The 21,825-nt window shown below is 40.2% G+C and overlaps 1 protein-coding gene across 1 annotated transcript in view; it reads right to left on the bottom strand.

Annotated features, from left to right (window-relative positions):
• Nucleotides 1-21,825, bottom strand: part of APBB1IP (amyloid beta precursor protein binding family B member 1 interacting protein) — a 70,844-nt gene that overhangs the window by 27,568 nt on the left and 21,451 nt on the right. The window contains exons 3-7 of the mRNA XM_087777134.1: nt 21,594-21,681; nt 19,472-19,764; nt 13,548-13,625; nt 10,564-10,723; nt 6,797-6,918 (exon numbers count right to left, since the gene is read on the bottom strand). Of these exons, the coding sequence (XP_087633260.1) occupies nt 6,797-6,918; nt 10,564-10,723; nt 13,548-13,625; nt 19,472-19,764; nt 21,594-21,681 (741 nt within the window). The remainder of the gene's footprint in view (nt 1-6,796; nt 6,919-10,563; nt 10,724-13,547; nt 13,626-19,471; nt 19,765-21,593; nt 21,682-21,825) is intronic.

Below are 21,825 nucleotides of genomic sequence, written 5' to 3'. Positions count from 1 at the left end.
GTTTATCTGACTGTTCATCTCTCTCCATTTTTTCACGTCTCAAGACTGCAAGAACATGGCGACATATTTACATGCCTCAAACTCCACAAAGACTAAACTGCAACACAAATGCAAACGTTACCAAAAGACAAATGAGAAGTGCGTAAATGAAGGAACATGCTATTGCTACAGTATAAGAAAGAAACAAAGAAGCAGCAAATCTGCCCTGCCAGCACACCATGTTTACAGCAACGAGGTTTATCTGAAGTGAAACCCTCCTCTTCCCCACAACCACATCTTCTTTTTTCAAGCAGTGCTGTGAACAGCTGTCTGCCAGAACGCTAGCCTCATAGCAGGCAGTTGTTGGAGGGGCACCAGGAGAGGAAGGGGAAGAGATGTGGATGTTCTTTAAAAACCGCTTTCTTAAAGGTTCACATTAAATCAGACAGGGGACATCAGAAACAGCCACCTGCAATTTGGCCTATGCTGATGCCATGTCTGTGGTATGAATAAAAGAAAAGAAACTTGAACAGTCAATACGATAGACAGTTATGCTAGGAAATACAGCAATGTTCTTCTCTAGGATATGCAGCAGCACATAGCTGGCTCCAGACTGCCGGGGCACATTTTTAGTCCATGGATGAACGTAAGCAAACATTAAGGACCACGCTTCGTGACTACATCTGAAGACAGTATTCATAGCGCAAAAAAACCAAACCAGCTCAAAACAAAACCCGCTTAGAAGTGTGTTCCCAGTACAACCCATACAGCAATGCCTGCCTATGCAGTCCAAAACCATAGGTCTGACTGAGTGACAATGCTCCATTCATCCCACTGGAAAAAAAGATACTGTTCTGAGCAGCTGCAGCCAAGTCCTCTGTACATGCGCAACAGCTCGTCTTGACAGGGAGCACTGTCACAGCACTCCTGGCTTGATGTTGGCACACCGACTTCTGCATTGATGAAGGTATGAAGAGAAACCTCAGAGGGCATTGTTAGGCTGGGTTGGGCCTCCAGACTTTGGGATGGATTTAGAAAGTAGAGGGACATGCAAGCTTTAAGCCTTCTTCTTCTATAGATCATTATAAAGACATAGTATAACCCCTAAAATACACAATGAAGATTTATCAAGGTAAGTACACCTTATTGCTGTCTCAACAAGGCTTGGCTCATCAGCTTCACTACCGGTGGGGAGAGCATTCATCTGGCTCAGTCAGCCTTCAGTGCACTGATAGTAAAACAAAGCTCCTCTGATTACAACTGATTCACATTCAGGCATCTGGCATTTATTTAGCAGAAACACAGACCACCCTGTACTGACATAATCAATGGTAAAGAGAGAAAGTTTGTAATGATATCCATGCTGGATCTGTAACAGCGCAGCTTTTTCATTAAGGAAACAGGGCTCTGTCACCTAAACCAACGTTACACAGATGTATACTGTCATCTTTCACCTGTCAACACGTATTTATTACCGATTACCTCCTTTATGTCTCTGCCCTGAAATCTGGAAGTACATGGTACTTATTATTTGTCAGTGGCTAAAAACCTGGGGAGCAGACTGTACACTGTACTTGTTTTATCACTGTGTGGTCTCCTATTTTTGATCAGAAGCATTCAATCCTATAGGAGGCAAACCACATGTGTCTTCAAGAGGCTATTCCAAGTCCAGTAGTCAAAGGTCATGATAAAAGGCAAGCTCTTTCCTGTCTGAGGACACCATTGGGAAACGCATGTTTGGTTTGGGATGTCAGGTCACTAATGGGACACGATGTGGCTACAGGGCAGCTCTCTGCATATGTCTACAGATTTGAGAATTAACTATTTTTTATGTTCAAAAGACAATGTCTTTCTCTTGATAGAGAGCTGAGCTTACTTAACAGGATGGATTCATCCTCTTGGGCTGATAACATAAGAAAGCAAACATAAAGGGTTATTTTAACAAACAAAGTATGTTGGTACACTTCGTCATTGGGTTTGCGTTGTTTGCACGGTTTGGGTTATTTGCTGCGGATGAGCAGTCAAGCGTTTTTGCTGAATTATTCCCTGTGCCTACATGCCCCAGGCCAGCTGAAGCTGACACAAAGCCAGTTGGTCTCCCATGCCATTCTGGCCTGACTCAGACTAATGCAGAGCTACGGTGGCAGTTTTGACATGTACTGCTAGCCAGGTATGACATCCTTAAGAGACATTACATCAGAATTTCCCCGTGCTTATGCAGGACAGCAGCAAAACTAGTTGGCAACCCATCTATGGCTTTACATTAGCAGGAAATTCCATATGCATAAAAGAAAATCCTGTAAAGATTTTACAGCCAGCTTAAGTTAATTTTGTGCTTTGTACTGTAAAGAACCACTAGTCTATGCATACAACCTTTCCACTTAGGGATACTAAGGCTGTATCTCTCTCCACTGTATAACCCTCAAACAGAAGGTGGAAGACAGAAGGTGTTTGCAATAGTTTCAAAGAAAATCTCTGGTGGCATGGAAGCAAACCAAACCTGGATCATGGTAGAAACAGTAGCCTTAACTACTGCACTGCCAAGCTCTCTGATCGATGTTCTATGTCTCTATATTTGTAAAAAAGAATTTCCTAAATGAAACAGCACCCCTCTTATACCTTTCATCTTTTTCCATACACAGTCAAGCTGGAATGCAGCAGCTACTTGTCAGTACATAGCAAAAAATAGGTGTTCAAGGCAGCATCCTCCCTCTGCTTCCCCTTCGGCTTAGGTTGTATTTTTACTTTCAAGATATTGAAACTGTTTTTCCAGAAGATCTGCAAGGTCTGCAACAGCACAGATCAGACAGCGTGCAGCAAACAAGGCAGCTGCTCCATACTCATGACTATTTTCTTTGTGCAATGAGCCGCCTGTTTACGCTCATCCAAACTACACCTGGAATGAGGCAAGAACTGGCCAGCTCACATCCCATTTCAGCCCATTGCAACTGCGTACTGAATGCAGCATGGTTTGTGCAGAAAAAATAAAACAGAACACGGTCATATCTGCAACCCGTATCATGACGTGTCCCCTAAAAAAACGCATATTAAAAATATTAGAAGATACCTCTGAAGATCACAAATGTAAATAAATAAATGAAGCTAAAGGTAAAGCTCTTTTGAAGCCCCCCCAAAATGATTTTCAACTCTGTTTACTTGATTTTATAATGTTTGAAGAAATCGCTTCAGCTGACTTTTCACGCCTTGAGGATGATGGTCTTCATCATCAAAGAGGGGGGAACATGGAACAAATGAAAGATGTACACAAGCTAGAATGCAGCTAACAGCAAAGCACTTAATAAGCTGATTAAAAGCCACCTGCAAAATGGTTCAAATGTGTAAAGACTGTTTCTGTGTTACAGTTCCAAGGCAGAAAAATAAAAATATTTATTGAACTAGCATCTTCACCTTGAAACTAAACCATGGTCTGAGATACACTAACAGAGAGAGAAATTAAGATTACTAAACAGTGGGAGTACGGTGAAAAACGCTTCCCTTTTCTCACTCCTATTTCTTTGTGCATTTGCCAGCACACTCAATGATCAGGTTCCCTGCCGCCCTTCTGGGTTTCCTTCACTGGGTAACAGTGGAGACAAAGAAAAACCTTGATTCATAAAGGTGGCCAAAGTGGTGAAAAACAAAAGCATTACCTGGTGGATACCAGCCCAATTTCACTGACTTCAAAATAAATATTCAAGCATGAAACTCACTATAGCTGTACTGTTATGAAAGACATTACAAATGTCTCCTTCTCACACGGCATAGTACTCTTGCTTTTCAGAAGAAAAAAAATGTCAGTTCAGTGTATGGGTTCTCCATTGGAGGGTATAGCTCTTGCTTTTGGCTTACATATGAGGGAGCAGAAGCATAAAGTACTCACCATACAGATTTTCATAAATACTGTCCAAAAATAATTAAAAAAAACCCAAAAAAACCCACGTACATATGGTATCACCTCCACTGTTTGAATTTATCCTGTCTGCTTGTATCAGCAAAAAAGAGAGGAAACCAAAATCCATGTAAGCAAAAATCAAATATAGTGTTCTAAGAGTGTGACCAGCATTTACAGTCAGGAGTTTAGATTCAGCTGCCTCTTACAAATAACCCTGTTTAAATGAAGCAAAAGCATTTCGTACATTTTTCTTTTTTTAAAGAGTCTCTTTTATCTGACAATTATTCTTTGAGCTTTTTGGAAAGAGGTGTTGAGACCTGATGACATTTCCTTTCAAGAGTCAAGCACAGCATCACTCAACCACATTACAAAGCATCACCTTTCTATGTTATAAAGGTTTTCTTTATTTGCACGTGTACCAATATGTATTTTTGTTTCACTCTTTAGTCATAGACTTGTGATGCTGCACCTCTGTAGACGAGTCACTGATGCCATTCATTGAACAGTCTTTTACTGTCAGTTCCCTGTAGGGTAAATTATATCACAGCGAGGAAAGGGCAAAAGTATGTCTGTCTTTGTGAAGAGGGGGACACCTGAGGATTTTGCAGATGCTTTTTCTAAAACGTGTTCCAAATACTTTAAAAAGTTGTTTTCGGAAACAAAGCTGCAGAAAAACATTAAGAGAGTATTGCATGACAAGAATGACAATCTTCAAAAAAAGCCACTGGCATTAGCTGAGCAGCATGTTGCTAGCACAGACATAGAGGATAAATCCTGCATTTCAAAACCTCGGTTCCTCCTTAGAAAATGAAACACATTTAATTAATTGTTGTTTAATCTATACCAGGTATATAGCTAGTTCACAGAAAGAAACAATGTATAGTGGCACAGGTCATAGACCTTCTCCAGAGGTCCACTTGTTCTAGCAACGCATCTGGACATCTTTATAATAAGATTTTTTTAAAGCACTTAATTGCATCAAACCTCTGTAATGAAAATTTTGTATCACTAATTTCTCTAAGAATAAATTATACGCACCTGGCCACCTTTGGAATTTGCCTCTCTTTTTCCAGAGTTAATCTGCAAGTTACAAAACTGCGAGATCTCCGCAGTCAACCTCCGACAGAATGAGCGCTAAATAAGACCAACAAGGAATCCAACTGATGCTGCATTACCAGCACTGGCTGCGTCAAAAAAAGCATTCTGCAATTTCTGTACTCACAAAATGAGTTTATGAGGCAACCTTGACTGAGCTAGGAGGAGGCGGCTGACTATACTGAGAATACAGTATCAGAGCACTGGATTTCAGTTTCCCATTGGTTACACCATAATTTCCGTTGGTTAGGTAATCACACACCCTGCCCCCCACCAACTCAGCATTTCTGCTTGGTTTACCTTTTCAGGGACTTACTCCAGATCATGTATTTTACCACGTTTCATTATCTAGCGTGAGCTTCCCTGTACAATACTGCTTATTTTCTGCCAAAAAGACAAACTGCTGATATGCCTGTACTACTCTGCCTATCTCACAATCCGTACTAAGCCTGACAGATGGTTAGACTTTATTACTGGCAAAATATTTCAATAGTGTGATAGCTGCAACTGATCCAGTTTCCTTAGGCTGTTCATTTTAGAGCTTATCACAGAGGGGCTGAAGCTCAAGGACTGCAGACATGTCCAAATCAAGCTCAGCATGTCCTGAAATAGGAGGACAGAGCTACACTCTTATTCTGGTTTTGGTTTAGGTCATGTTTATTTCTAAAGTTCATTGCAATCTAAATGCCCAGACTCTTCATCAAAGATTTATGTCCTGTGGGAGGTTCACAGACTTGCCCTAAGCCACTTGCCCAAATAACACTACTATCATATGAATCAAATGTACAGTCAAACCTCTGCTGCTAGGTATGTTTATGTGCATTAGAGAGCATGACATCTTGAGCTATCATGTATGTTTTACTTCCAAACTTGGCTTTGCTGTTTCTCATTAAATATCAACATCAATCCATGTACACCGCAGGATAAGTTTTCTTTCCCTGACTGTGGATACTTGTTATGTCAACGAAGGAAACTTCCTCTCTGCAGGTTTTATTTGAAACACTGGCTCATTCTAAAAAAAAAAAACAACTACCTAACGAGCAGCTTGGTGAGATTTGCCGCCAAATTACATATTTGACTCATTTTTTCGGCAATGCCGAATTGCTCATTTTTCTCTTGCTGCCCTCAGGAACAAACCAGATGCTCAATGAGATAACAGACCGCTGACAAGGGGAAAAGATCTAGTGCTCCAGAATCCATCAGCTGTTCTGTGCTAGGGTGTTTTGTAAATATGGTTTTGACAACATATCACAAGAAATAAATCATTTGTGCATACACCTATCCTGAATAAATTGATGCAATTCAGTGCACAGGCCCTCTTTTTACAGAGTTAGTGTGCACAAGTTACTGTTCACCCAATTCTTCTCCCCAGTCTAAATGAAATCCAGATAAACTCTCTGTCGTACTCAGCATACTCTTTATGAAGTTTCATGTACAACTGGCAGAAAGTGGATCTTCAAGGAAATGTTGATTTTCATCAATAGAAATAGTGGAGAAACTGCAGTAATGACAAAGGCAAAGTTTTTACAGCTGTGCCATCTCACCCCAGTTCTGAGAGCTGTGCCTAAGCAACAGCTTGTACCAGCGGAGAACTACATACTTCATTTTTTACCACTGCAGACGGGATTTTAAAATAGAAAAATAGAAAAGAACAGAAAGCACTAATTTTGAAATCCTTGCAATCAACATTCTGGGGTTTTTTTTGTTGAAAGTTTCGCTTTCTCTAATTCCAAACTGACAAAGAGCTGAAAGCAAATTAATAACGCAACAGGCAGCATACAGCCTAATGACATAATTTTAGACTCTTATCCAAATACCATGTTAGCTTACCTGGGGATTTTTAAATAAAGCATACTTTTCACTTTTTTCCAAAAACAGAATCTTATTCTCAGTGTCTCGAGTCCAGTCCGATAACACTTCAACAACATTTTCATGGTCTTCAAAAAACCTTTCTGGAGAGACAGAAAAGGTAATGTAAGGCACTCACACTCTCTCTCTCCTCTCCTGAGGCTGCAGAAATTCCTGTGTAAGAATGTAATCATTATCTGATGTTCGCTTAGAGCTGGACAGTCCAGTACTTTTTTCCACTGCACAGAAGGGAGCAAAACCACATGAAAATATGTCATGTGGAAGAGCAATTCAGCTACAGAAGATGCCTTATGTAGCTCTGGCATGCTCCTGGATTCCTCCTGCATCTCTGTGCTGTTGCCCGAAGACTGCAAAGGATGGAAACAGTGACCCACTAAGAGTGGGAAACAGTGACCCACATGGTTACACCCATGTTTCTCAATGGCTTTCTGCTTTTATTTGCTTTTGTTTTTTAAGGTTTGCAGTATGATTGGGGGCGTTAATATATTCACTTTGGCTACTGAATTGAAGAAAAATAGTAAAAATTTATTGCCTTGTCTTTTTACTTATTGGAACAAATGAAAAATTGCTTTTTGTCAGCAGAAAGAATTCTATGCACTGAAAAGAAAATGTTTTGTTTCAAGCAACTGTATTTAAAAGCAGAAATAGCAAAACAGAGGAAACGGGAAGGCAGACTGAGAACTGATGTGAAGATACGCTGCTTTACCCAGCATCTCTGTAGTTAAAAACCTCACCAGAGATGTGGGAGACCTAGTGTCAGTCCTCTCCCTTCCTGAGCTGATCTAACCCAGATCCTCCACCCAGGAAAGCCAGCCACAGGGTATGCTGAGGTTAGGTAACTCCAATCTCTTCTTCTGCGGTTTCACTTGTATAAAGTAGCTGAACAGTCAAATAAACCCCGTTTGGAAGGAAAAGGAATTGAACATAATTTGACAGGTAATTTTGGAAGGACCCAAACTACATCTTTCTACAAATTCAGTACTGGAGCAGGGAATTCACCCTGCTCCAATTTTCAGTATGATTTTGGCAGTTCCCTGGGAACAGCTGTACTCCCATTTCAGTGGTCTGTGGTGATCACATCGTTCAATGGCCTAGATTGGCCTAGTATAAAAGGAGATAGCCTACAAAATCTATGCTCTGTTTTCTTTAACACTTCTTGCTACTTTTGACAAGGGTTCAGTATGTCCCATCAAAACTAAATTTTGTGAATTAATTAAACTCACAAAATGAGATGAGTTTCAGGGCCAGTTCACATGTACACAGTAACTTTTAACAACACAAGCAACATAACGCTTTTCATTTAGCAACTGATACTTCTGCAATGCACTGGAAATATAAAGCACTATATAAAACCCAAGTAATGGTTTGAAGGGTATACACTACCTTATAAACCAGGATAGCCGTAAAATAGTTCTCAGGTGGTAACACTAGTTATTTAACACTAGTTTTTGCCACGTATACTTTTGTTTGTTCATTTGGCTTTTCTTGTATAAAAGGTATGATTTTACCACCTTCAGGAGGGTCTTTTTTATAATTATTGTTAAAAAAAAAAGTCAAATCCGGATGCCTATTATAAGGCAATACTCTTTATTGCAAAATACATGCTGGTATGTGCAGCCCAGTGTTATATCATCATCTCACTACTGAGATTATTTGTGATATTTAACATGCAATTAATCTAAAACTGTAGTTTATTTTATTTGCAATGATAGTCTTTCAAAATAACAGTATGTATAGGATACTCTGTCAAAGATCTTCTGATACAAAACTACCTTGGACTTTCAGTTCAGCCTGAAATATTTGCTGCTCAGATTTGTTTCTTAAAGTAAAAGTATTCAAGAGAATAAAATTACCAATAGGGAAAGCAGGCAGAAAGGGAAAGTGCAGGAAAGCCTGTCTTCTAAGCATGCTGATAGTAATAGAGCTATCTAGAACTGCCAAGAAGTATACTGACAAGAATAAAGAATAGTTCACATTGTTTTGATTTTGAACAAAATTAACTGCGTGTTGCTGTGCACTGGAAGCAGAAGAAAGAATATGTACCATTCCATCCATATCAAAATTCCCTTCTTCAAACAAAAAGGCTCCATTCCCAGCTGATTTGGACCTGGTGATAGACCTCTGCATCAGGAGTTCATAGACTTTTCCTTTTTTCCTGAACCAATTACTTATTTATTCCCTTTCCTACTCTTCTTCTGTCCTGGCTTTTAAAATAGTTTTTATTCATTATGAGAGTAATTCCTTACTATACCAATACCCTAACCCAAAGCATCTAGCATTAGCTGGGACTAAAGTAACATGAGTTATTTTTTACTTACCAAAAAAACCCAGTCTAACCATTAACCCTGATGTCTGTAGCACATGATCTCCCTGATGCCTTCAGTTTTAATTGTGTGATGGGGAATTAAAAATGTCTATCCAGATTATGAAGAAACACAAGTACATTCTTTTTAATGATTATGGAGATTCAGAAAACAATCTGTTTATAGGCTGTCATCCCAACACTCAGAAATGTTTATCCAAGTCACATTAGACCAGAGGGAGCAACTTTTCAAGACAAGAAAACACTCTAAAATTATTCAAAGTGACATCTGTGACATTTCTAGGGTCTAATGACATTTCCAGTCTTTCCTTAGTTAAGATAAGTAGGTACAAAAGAATGCAGCAACATTGCTTCATGTATCATCTTAATGGAGTAGAAAGAACAGATTGGCAGTTAATGTCTCTGCCATTCTTACAACCAGATGAGTATCTCCTTGCTCATGAGCAGTCAGGCTTTTTCCAGCTATTTTTACATTTCTTTGTTTTAGTTTAGCAGGATGATTATTCCTGGTGCTCTTTTAAAGTGCAACATTGATATTTAACTTTCTTTGTGTATTTTTACATCTCTGCTGGGAGTCTGTAAACTGAGAATGCTAAAGGCTGTTCGACAATTTCCCGTTTCTCTCGGTCAAATGCTAGCCTGGAAGAAAGTTGTGGCAATTTTCCTTTTCCTTTTGATGTGAATACCTTTGCAGCCTGGACAATAAAATATTCTGAAACAACTGTCGATCAGAGAATATCCCATTCTTAATCAGGTCTTGAAGCCTTTTTGAAACAAAACTCATTAAGTTGCACCAAACAATACCTAAGTTTTGCACAGCTGTTTCCTAGGGATCTGGAGGCCAGGTTAGTTACTTCCTAAATCATAAGGTACCACCAGCAGAGCTGCAGCCCTGTCAGAAAGCAATATCCTGTTCACAACTACACTTAAGAAAAGGACTATCACAAGTGAAAAACATTAGAAATGACTGAAATGCTTCTCAGACAGTCTTGTTTAATTACAACATTTGTTGAACCAGTATGTAACAGCCTGCTGACAGCACTTCAGCACTGCATCCTCTCTTCAAAGAGCAAAGTTGAGTACTGGCGTGTTTGGGTCTGTCGCTGCCTTGACAAACATAGTGAAATTCACATGGCCCCTTCATTTTGTGTAAAATAGAATAATGGAAATGGTGGTGGGCAAGGAGACTTCTGCAGCTCACAGCACAGATGAACGGACGACTCACTTCTACAGCAAGAACAGCCCAAGTACATTCCTGCAGCATGCCTCAGCTTAGAGGCTGTAATGTTCCAACACCAGTGGACACAGGGGCAGGAGAAATGTTATTAATTATCTTTTCAAGATTACCAATAGCATAGGATGCACTATATCTATTTGCTATACGCTCTGTCACTATGTCACTTACCAATTTGCAGCTCTGGGTACATTTCATACAGACACCAGTCGACGTTGCAGTCGCAATGGGTTTTCTCAAAGAGATTGTCTAAAACATCCCGTGTCACCTGACGCTCATCCACCATTAGTGACTTTGTGCTGTTATCGTACATGTGCACCTTGACAACAAGCTGAGTACAGAGTCACAGAAGAGTCAGTTAATTTCAGAAGCAAGTAGAAGGCTAGTCTGAATCTGCTAACACAGATAAGAAAGATTAAGGCTGAAGGTTATTACTGATTCAAAGGCACCCTGTCTCACAGTGAGCTAAGGGAATAAAACAGCTTGGAAGCTTTCACATTACGTTGCCACCAAAATAAAGACCTTTTCTCAAAAAAGGAAATTGAACCTTGTCCTGTGCATGACTTCAGGAAAGGTGAAATTGCTATGGAGAAAAAGCAGAAGTTAATCTCTTCTCTAAATCTACTGGATGTGCAATTAAGGAAATGCTTGATAGGGAAACCAAGTACAAAAGGACAGAGTGTCCTTAATGCAAGCTAGAAATGTGGAAAGTTTAATTTTAAATGAGAAAAAGAATGGAAGAATCTTGCCATGCCAACAGACAAACCTGAAATCAGATTGTACTAAGATGGGCAGTAGTCCAACATTCATCAATAAGCAAACAGATGACTTATTTATATTGACCAAATTAACCTAAGACACTCATCATTTCTTCATATTATGAAGTATTTGTTCATTGAGAAACAGTATGCACTTTTTTCAGAGAGAAACAATGCAAGAAAATGCTGAAGTACATAAAATGTAATAAAGAACTGCAAATAGATTATAAGGAAAAGTACTTAAAATGCTCCATTAGTACTGAAAACAGAAGAAAAATTGTCTACAGGATCTGTACATGGAAACTGGAACTGAACTGGTGAGTTGGGAGGACTTCTCTATATAGTCTTGTTTAAATAGCTCCTTATTTTAAAATGTGTGCATAAGCAGCTTTGGTACTACAGAAACAATCTCTGTTAAAGACCAGGTAGAAGCAGAGTGTGATGATCCCCAAGAGAAAATCTACACTATCTCCGAAAAGTAAAAGCAAATGTAACAAAAAAAGTGAACTTGTTTTGATTCCAACCCTTGTAAGTATCTTCCTCTCTAAAATAAGCAACTGAGCCATAGTGTAGATTATAGAGAAAAAGAAATGTTGTACATGCATAATCTACAACATGTCTGGGGAAAAAAGGGTGGTTTTGTCTGGTTATAGTTGACTGCTCAGAAACATGCCTGCAGCTTCTATCTTCACAAAATCACAGAATAGTTGAGATTGGAAGGCACCTCTGGAGGTCATGCGGTCCAATTCCCTGCTCAAGCAGGGCCACCTACAGCCCATTGTCCAGGACCCTGTCCAGATGGCTTGTCTGTATCTCCAAGGAAGAAGACTCCACAACTTTCCTGGGAAACCCATGCCAGTGCTCAGCCACCATAACAGTGAAAAAGTGCATCCTGATGTTCAGACAGAATCTCCTGTGTTTCAGTTTGTGCCCATTGCCTCTGGTCCTGTCACCGGGCACCACTGAAAAGAGCCTGGCTCCATCCTCTTTGCATGCTCCCTTCAGGTATTTCTATAGATTGACAAGATCCCCCCAGAGCCTTCTCTTCTCCAGGCTACGCAGTCCCAGCTGTCTCAGCCTTTCCTCATAGGAGAGATGCTCCAGTTCCTTAACCATCTTCGTGGCCCTTCATTCATTGGGATGGAACTCTCTTGAGCTTGCAGGAGGTGAACCTTGAACCGGCTTTCTTGGGCCCCTCTTCCCTCCAGGGCCTTATCCCACGGGCCTCTTACAAGCAGATCTTTGAAGAAGCCAAAGTCTGCTCTCCTGAAGCCCAGGGCTGTGAGCTTGCTTTTCACTGTCCTCCCTGGCTTCTGCCCTCCGCTTTTGGTAAAAGAGAGAAGACCAGTTTTTTTGACAACTATTTAGTCAATTTAGAATTCAAGAATGACAAGTAATTTCAGTACAGTGACATAGCCACAAGAAGATTAAGTCTTACTTCTACCCTATGGTTCCAGATATTCAGGGTGGGAAAAAAATAAAGTCTTCAAAAGAAATGTTTCCTCCCAGAGGAGAATTGCTACCATTGCAAGGAAAAGAGGGTGACCAATGAGCAGTCGTAAGTTTAGAGCTTTCCAAAGACAACATTGGTGAAATCCTCCCAACACATTCTCTCAGAAGTAGCATTTGTACATGAATGTAAAGTGTTCTGTGGGAATCACCTCACATCTGGACTCCCCCAAGTTTATTGGAAGCTTCGATTCTTCTTGGAAGCCCTGCAGGCTCTGATCTCCAGCACCTTCCATCTCCTATTTGAGCCAGACTGAGAGGTCATGACTGTTTTTACTTCACATACATTTTTCAGAGTTACTGAATATCTGCAGCCTCTGTTGAGTTCAGCTGGAACACTAGCTTAGGATGAGCAGGCATAATTACAAGACACACTGCAGCACTGTGTAGACACTGGCTGGAAGCTTTCTAATTTGTTGGTCTAAAATAATTTCTATTATCCTTGTACATTGCTATACTGCTGTGAAAAGATTTAGCAAGAAGACTCTCATTAATTTAATTGGGATTAGCTAAATCCACATAACTGTAGAAGAAAAGTTTAATATGTCTAGAATCAGTACAGCATAAGTAAGCAACATTTTTATGTACATTCCACTTTCTCTAAAGCAACCTATCAGAACAGTGGGCTTTGCCCCAACACTGGAAAAAATAGAGGCAGAGCCTTCTAAGTCCTCTTAAAAATTAGTCCTTCAGAGGCAGCATTCTCCCAGAGACTTCTCTTCAGGCAGATGACAAGACAGCTCCACAGAATATCTTTAGATGTCTCAAGTTGTAGACAAAATATGAAAAAGCCTGGTGACTATAGTAAGAACTTTATTATTGAGAAGAATGATAATAGATACTTAGCTGGTAGCTCTTATGGTAGCATTTCACTATTTTAAGGCTCACCTTTTTAACTTTGGCTTCCTTCAGTTTCTCCAATGCAAGTTTAATCTTGTCAGCTTTAGCCTGTGCCTCTCGTTCTTCCTGAAAAGACACAAGATATTTGGTATACTTCTTGTTAAGTAAGGCCAGCAATTTATGTTTACTTGAAAAGAGTTGTTTCTTGCTATTTATATCCAGAACATAAGGCTTGTCATGGGAAACTTCATAGTTATAGGAAATCCCCAGCTTTCCTTGAGCTAATATCCTCCAGCCAAAGCTTTGATTTACAAGTCCAGCGCTTCCTTTTGTTGCCCAGTCATACAGCTCTTACATGAGCTCTGTTCCTCAAATGCTACAGGAATGTCTGAAAATTGGACTCTTCTATGTTTCCATATGAGTTACAGCTGATACAAAAGAGAAGATGAAGGAAGATCTAGCCTGAATGAAACAGCACTGTGGATGCAGCTGCTTGGGAGAAAGCTCACCTCTCAATAGGGTTAAGAGAGCTAGAGTTTTTAGGATCTTACTGAAAACTTGGCTTCCAATTGTACCACTTATAATTTTACACTTTCTGTTAAGTACATTAATTTACTTGAATCCTTTCACTTGCCATGCATGAGATCTTACTGCACGCATACTTACTGAGAGGAACACCTCCTTAAATTGCATGATATCATGGCTTTTTATTCTAGAAATGGACCTATTCATATTAACACAGACACAGTTAGATAGAGCCCTCAAGTTCATTTCAGCTTTTGCTGAATGCCACAGTAAGATTCCTAAAAATCTCAGTATCACTTGGCTCTTCTTTTACAAAGCAGCTGTATCAATATCATAGAATCATAGAATGGTTTGGGTTGGAAAGGACTTCAAAGATCATCTAGTTCCAACACCCCTGCCATGGGCAGAGACATCTTTCACTAGACCAGGTTGCTCAAAGCCCCATCCAGCCTGGCCTTGAAATATCATGCCTCTCTCTTAATACCAGTGAGGTCTGTGATCCAAGAAGACTCTGGATCCCCAGCTGCTGAGAGTTTTAGGTACACATACCAGATGCCAGTGCCTACTGTTGCCTCTGTGACTGGTGTATAGATTGTGACCGTTTCTTTTTGCCATCTGTCTTCCAGTAGTCTCCCCGTCACATACAGAGTTGGAAAAGTACATTTTGGACAGCAAGTAACTGAGGTTGCTGGGGCTGCCTTGGACTGTTAGTACTACTGGAGGGTTCGGTTTCTTTCCAACTTTAAATCTTGCTCCCTCTATTGAAAACTGTCTTGTCTTTGCTTTCTTGCCTCTTTGATGATTTTTACTGTCCCTATTGCTCTCTCTCACTTTCACAGTTTCCTTTGTTTTAAAAGGGTAGGATTTTGTGCTACGATACTCACAGGCACACCCAACTTCCCAATGACTGTGGGAGAAAGCTCCTGCCCTGCTTCCACATGAGATTTTTCTCTGTGTTACCTTCAGCCTCCATTTTCTACCCTAAAGACATAATTTTAGTGGTCTTCAGACTAAGAGAAACCCAGGGTGGTTGTAACTCATTGGAGATGCACTTGCAAGAAACTAGGCCTAACTAAGCATTGCCACCACTTCCTTCTTACAGAGATATCACAGAATCATAGCAAAAAAAGAGCTAAAAAGGTTACCTTATTCATCCCAAGCTTTGAGGCAGGTTCAACCATAACTAAAGTACTCCTGACTGACATCCATCTCGCTGAACTAAACATCTTTTGTTTTATCATTGCTTCCCCTGGATACTAGCATCCTTTAGGATGTCAAAAATACAAGGTGAGGTGTGTAACCTGAAAGAGATGGCTTCAAGCATGTTTGCTGTTGTCAAATTCTCCACTATAAATACCAGACAATCAGTTCAAAAATGTCTTTTTTTTTTTCTCCACGGGTACAGAAATTTGCATTGCTACAGCTCAGAGATGCTTAACTTCAAGAATCCAAAAATAGCTTCTGTAGTTGAAGAGAAGCTGTTGGAAAAAGGTGTCTTTCACAGTAAGGCTGACTGTCCTACAGACGGAAGAGCACACAGCCTCTCACACTATGTCCCTCCCCTTACCATCTCAAAAAACCTCTCTGCAGGAAGCAGGAAAAGCATCTTAACCAAAGTGGTTGAGTGTGGGGCGGGCAGGCTTTCTGCTGAAAATTTTACGCATGTATAACTTCTGCATGTGACCTGTATTGAGTGGAGTTCACGCATTGTACAAATCTGTGTGACAGAGCTCTCACCTGAGAGCCTTCATGTTTTCACAACCTTTGTGTGCTTTAATGTAGAAAAAGGAAATGATGCAATGTAAATAAGCTATCAGATGCAAAATTTTAGCACTGCTAGAGAAATGCTTTGACAGGCTAAAAGATTTGTTTTCCCACCACAATATCATCACCAGGTTTTCTAGATCTTCAAACAGAAGCACGTAAAAGTCATCCGGATAATGTCATAGAAAATGTAGAAGCCTTATTTAGCTTAAGGACAGTTTTGAAAAGAAATGTCAGAGTTGATGGAAACTTATGAGACAGCTCTATGCTCCCCTGAAAGAAAGGCTGTACTTCTTAATTTTGGCACACTTAAAGGTTAGAGAATAGAGTCTTACTATCACAGGTGCATTGGGAATAATTAACACTATTCTTATTTGACTACAGACAACCAGAAGTGTTAAACAAAATGTCAGCCTTGATTGGCTCAAGAATCACTTATCAAGAATCCTGGCTAATAGGAACATGGATTTTGATGAAACAAAATACATTCCATTTACAGCTGCATTTCATTCTACTGAGTAGAAACGTCATGTCAAATCCAATACTAACCAAGACAGTGAATACTAATTTGAAATCAGTTCTTTCCATATTAATTTTAAATCGTTATTATCTCCATCATTCACACTGCGACTTCTGCAATAGCCCTATAGTAATTTTGCAGACAGCAAGCCACACAATGGGTATGCCATCAGTACTTGAAAACAACCTGTATCAGAAAACGAGGCAAGGGCTGCGGGAGAAAGCAGAACCAGTGCCTTAATGAGGAACTCAACTACTGCAGACAAATTACTTAGAAATGCCTCTACCTCTTGGTCCCATCCTTCTCTGCCCTCGCCCTGTATCTGGAAAGAGACCAGAGAACACTGCTAGAGATTTAACTCAGCACACAATCTCAGAGGAACACTTTAATTGAGGGAGACAGAAGTGACTTCCAGCTACGTTTTTACATATAGAATTCCAGTTTTGTTTAGCAAGCACATCCTCTTTTCACTCCGAAATCTTGTTTGACACCTCGGTAATGCAGGATGCCAGCTCATGGAGAATTAGCTCAGTACAAGACTCAAGAAAGAACTGCGCAGCACTGTTGATTTCAGTGAGCTTTAGATCACAGCATCATAAAAGTGCTGGTTGGAAGAGAGGTCTGGAGGCCCATAGTCTGGCTTCCTGCCCAAAGCAGGACTGTCACCAACACTAGGTCAGGTCAGCCATGATGTTGCCTGGCAAAGTTTGGAAAATCTCCAAAGAAAGAGAATCTGTGATCTCTCTGGGTCACCTGTTCCAGTGCTACACCACTGCCTGAAATGGAAAAGGTTTTCCTAATGTCCTGTCTGAAACTACAAAGTTACAACATGTAGCTGTTGCCCCTTGTTATATGACCTAACACTACCATGGAAGAATTTGGCTCCACCAGCTGTGCAGCTACCCTTCAGGTATTTTTAGGCTGTCATTAGATCACAACCCAGCCTCCTCTGTCAGACTAAACAAGCCCAGCTCCCTCAGTCTGTCCTCGCTGGCCCCTGATCACTCCATGCCCCTGGCCATCCCAGTAGCTCTCTGCTGGACACTCTCCAGGATCTCCACATCCAGAACGGGGTGCAGTATTCCAGATGTAGCCTCACCAGTGCCAAGAGAAAGGAATAATGGCTCCCTCAGTCTGCTGGCCATGCTCTTCCCAACACAGGCCAGTTTCCCATACTGAGATGACCTTGGACTCATGGTTCTTATTCAATGTGGCATCCACCAGGATGCCATCTGCTTTTCAGCAGGGCTACTGCTCGGCCTGTTGCCTCCCAAACTGTACAAATGCATGGGGTTATTCCACCCCAGGTACAGGATCTTGTACCTTGCTGGGTTTCTGAGGGTTTTGCTGGCCCAGTCCTCATGTTTCTCAAGGTTCCCCTGCACTGAAGTTCTGCCATTCATCTTGTCAGTCAGGCCCTTGATTAAAAGCATCTTCAGCACATCCACAGATGATTCTTTATGTCATCACTCAGGTCACAGATGAAAATGTTAAAGAATACAAGCTCCAGAGTCTGGCAGTTTGGCGTATCTCAGCCTACGTAACCAGCTACCCTTCCAGACCATACTTCCTCAGCTTCCAAACCAGACTATTTAGAAGCTTGATACTTCCTTAAAGGTCATGAGTCTAAATCAAAATGGGGACATGTTTGTAGGACAATGGATAGAACTTATCTTGATTGCATCTCTTATATATCAATTATACTAGTTAAATGAAAGAATTCAGCTTCTGAAGCTGTCTAGCTGCTGGTTTTGCAACTGTTGATATTCCTTTAAGAAAGGAAGTTAACTATTATCTTTGAGACAGAAAAATGGTGAAGTTCCTCCCACATGTTTACGACTTTCACTCTTCAAACAGCACTGAAAGGTCCTATGCACCAAATGAAGCTTTATCTAGTGAATCACTTTCCGTATAATCAGAAAGGTCCTCTTCCTACCAAACTTTCTGTTCCTTTTGCTAAATATGTCTGCTGTATGATGCTAAACACAGGGGCAGCAGTGATGTCGAGATGATTCATATTCAAGTTTGTGTGGACTTTTAAACTGCAATGAATTGCCCATGGTTCTAAGCAAAACTGATCAGTACAGTTCTGCATGGGCTGACAGAGCACTTTTCAGGTTCCCTAAAATCTTTCCATTCCCTAAATGTAAACATCTTCTCTCCGTCCTAGTTACTATGCACATGAATACTGAAAGAGATACTTTTAGATCTTCTATGATTTCAGGTTCATGTTTTTTGGGCTACATCACTCTTCTAATGCACGTAGCTCCCCATAGGGCTGTGACAGGGCAGAATTCTTACATTAGCTCCCTCTCCACAATCTCACGTCAAAGACATGAACTTCTAATGCTTCTACTAGAAATATCACATTTGATTTCAGTTGTTAAAACAGCTCTGCAAGAAACACAAACATGGAGGAGGTTGTGAAATTGTGGTGTACGGGTAAGCCAATTGTTTATAAATAGTACCTACTGATAACTTTGGCACCTCCTAAGTACAGAGCATTTGTCCCATATTGCAGATGGTCTTCATTACTTCCCTTCAAAGACAAGACCAAAAAGAGCAGAGTGATTCTGTGTTGGGATTAGGAGAGGTACTTCTTGTGCTCAGCCTTGCACCTAGTCTCCTAGCAAATGCTGAGTTTTACACAACTGAACAGCTTTTCCTATTGCAAGAAATCAGCTAAGCCAGGGATGGATCTGGGAAACATCCACAGAACCATCTCATCGGTACCAATATCACAAACTGCAATGAACAAACACAGTGACATCTTCACAAAATGGTGGGATCTTTGGCCATGCTTTGCACTGATGCCAAAGCCAAGTTCTCTATGAGAAGGTATTAACTGATCAGAGCTTATTAAAAAAATTCAGTGACAAGTTTTCCATTACAGTAAACCATTTGCAATGATTTATGCCCGTCTTGGGCTATCAAAATGATTAGAAAGGCAAAGGAATTGGCAATAGGTCAAGGAACAGGCAGAAATTGCTGAGCCCACAATAACAGAAAACTCTCACTCCACAGTCCACGCATGTTTCTTTGTTGCAGAACTTTCCCCAAGATGTTTCTACCTGGGATATCCACTGTTGTTCCAATGCCAAATACCATTTGCAAAATTACAAGAACTACGGAATGCTTAGAACAAGGTTCCACCCAGACTTACCTGGGTGAGTGGCTCAGGAGGAGGTGGTGGTGGTGGTGGCGGAAGGTCTAAATCAGGGTCTGGAGGTGGAGGGGGCAAATCATCCCCAAACCGTCCAGTAATGGTAACATAGGGACTTGATTTAGAATAAATGTCACTATCCAAGCCTGTTGAAGGCTGAGTGACCGTACTTTGCTGGTTGCCAGAAGAAGTTTTCTGTGCTTGTAAAGTTCTCTGTTCAACATCATTTATGTCTGCTACAAGGTCAGCCATTAAAGCATCCAGGTCTTTGTCCTCTAGGGCACTTAAGGATTCTGTAAAGAAAACCACAAAATGTGTCAGAGTGAGTTCATTGCAAAACGCTATGTTTCCAGTTCAGCGGAGATTAAATTGCAGAACGCATGGCTACTGTAACATATAAGGGTTATGGGAAAGGAAACAACATTTTAAATGGGTTCAAGAAACAAACATGTTTCAGGAATAGCCATTAATCTGGTCATACTGAAGTTCAGAGTACAAGGAACTCTATGAATACAAATTAAACAGGACAGGAAGCTTCACTTTCAGTGATACAGTCTCAGGCCCTTATGATGTTACAAAACCTGGCCCTGATCCAGCAAGGTTTCCGGGCACATGTTTAGTGATATGGATGCAAGAAATTCCATTAGCTCCCATTAGGCTATTTACTTATCTTAAGAAATGCCTAGCAAGTTTTGGTATAGCACACAACAAACCGTGTAACAGGCCTAGATCAAGAGTATCTTCATATATTACTACTATTCTACAACTCTAAAATTAATATGAAGCAGAATCAGAGAGCTCTAAGACTCAAGAAATTGTATGGTATCATTTGTAGCATATCAGTAATTGTGTAGTCAACATCTGTGACATACCTCATGGAATATGCAGAGTTTTGAGGATCCTTTCAGCAAAGAACAGACAAGACAATCTCTTCCCAAAAGCATCTTATCAACCAGATAGAAATATTGTAACTTTTGCTTTCTGTCTTCTACTCTGTCAGAGTATAAGACAAAATCCTACACTGGAACTTCATATGCAATTTCTTCTTTGGTTGTTTGAACTAGCCATGGTATAAGAGATCCTGTGGAATAACATCCTGTAGGATGATTTAGCTTTCTAGAAGATAAGGGTTCTTTAAGAACCAACAGATTCAGTGGTTTAAATCTCTTTGAAGAGTCTCGTTAAAAAAAAAAAAATCACAAACTGGGAAAGCTTTAAGTGGGATTTTGGAAAGGGATGGAGAGGGCTGAACTAGATACTCAAAAATGCTAATATCGTGTAACAAAGAACAGATCATTCATCAGACTAAGTGTGAACATGTCACTAGACTGTCTCAGTTTACTCTGCTTTACCTGTTATGCTAATAGAGTATTTTCATAAGCTTTTCTTTTCAGTTGGAAAGGTGGCTTATGATCCTCTCTATTTACATACCTATACCCAATTTGCTGGTAGGGGCATTAGGTAGCTTAATAGTGAACTGATTTTGGGACAAAAACACAGGTTAAAACCAACTCAGGCAAATGCAACCAACCAGCCCCCAGTAAAACAAACAAACAAACAAACACACACCACAAACAAAAACAAAAGGAGGGTTCTTTTTTAAAACTCGGATAAATTCCCTCATTTAGTTTGTCACACAGCCTCAACAAGCAGCTGTACATGCAAAAGTGACAGTGCAAACTGGAATGAGAATAAGCAATGTAAAGCAGAAGCAGCTGAAGTCGATACTTCCACTGGACAAAGATGCTTATGCAGCTCTGACCTCACACTGAGGAATTTTGTCTTCTATTAAGTTAAATCTTCTCAAAAAAAAGGTTGCATTTTAGAAAGTTACTTGGGGGACTTCTCATTTTTGTTTTCCTCTTCACTCAAGACATTGTAAAAAGTCTGACTCCTATATAAGACTGAGCATATCCCTTTAAAAAAAATTTGGCCCCTTTGAAGTTTCCTAAATTGAGACACACAAATATACCTCCCACTCCAGCAAAATAGTTTTGTTTTTTTTTTACTTTGTTTTTTTTTTTTTTTGATCAAGGGTGTTTGAAGTTTTTCTTCTCATTTGTTGCTGTGAGGTGTTTTAAATAAGCATAAAAAGCATGAAAGAGTCCATTCAGCTACTTACCGTTTAAATCTTTAAAACCAACTGTAAAGCTACATTCATTGTTGGATACTTTGGGGGATGGAGGTTGTACAGTCTCCACTCCTAAACTCTGTTAAGGTAGAAGAAAAAAACAGGTATCTGATGACATAATTACTATTACAGACATTAACATTTGTAAATCAATTACCCGAATTTGTCTAATGAAATAAATTCTTCTTCAAGGAACAGAATGACACACACTAGTTTCTGGGAT

The sequence above is a fragment of the Nipponia nippon genome, unplaced genomic scaffold (genome assembly GCF_047370975.1).
Source record: "Nipponia nippon isolate SJK-2023a ecotype South Korea unplaced genomic scaffold, ASM4737097v1 scaffold_1, whole genome shotgun sequence".
Taxonomy (NCBI): Eukaryota; Metazoa; Chordata; class Aves; order Pelecaniformes; family Threskiornithidae; genus Nipponia; species Nipponia nippon.
Note: the sequence above shows the minus strand (reverse complement) of the source record. Positions and strands in the feature narration are given on the sequence as shown.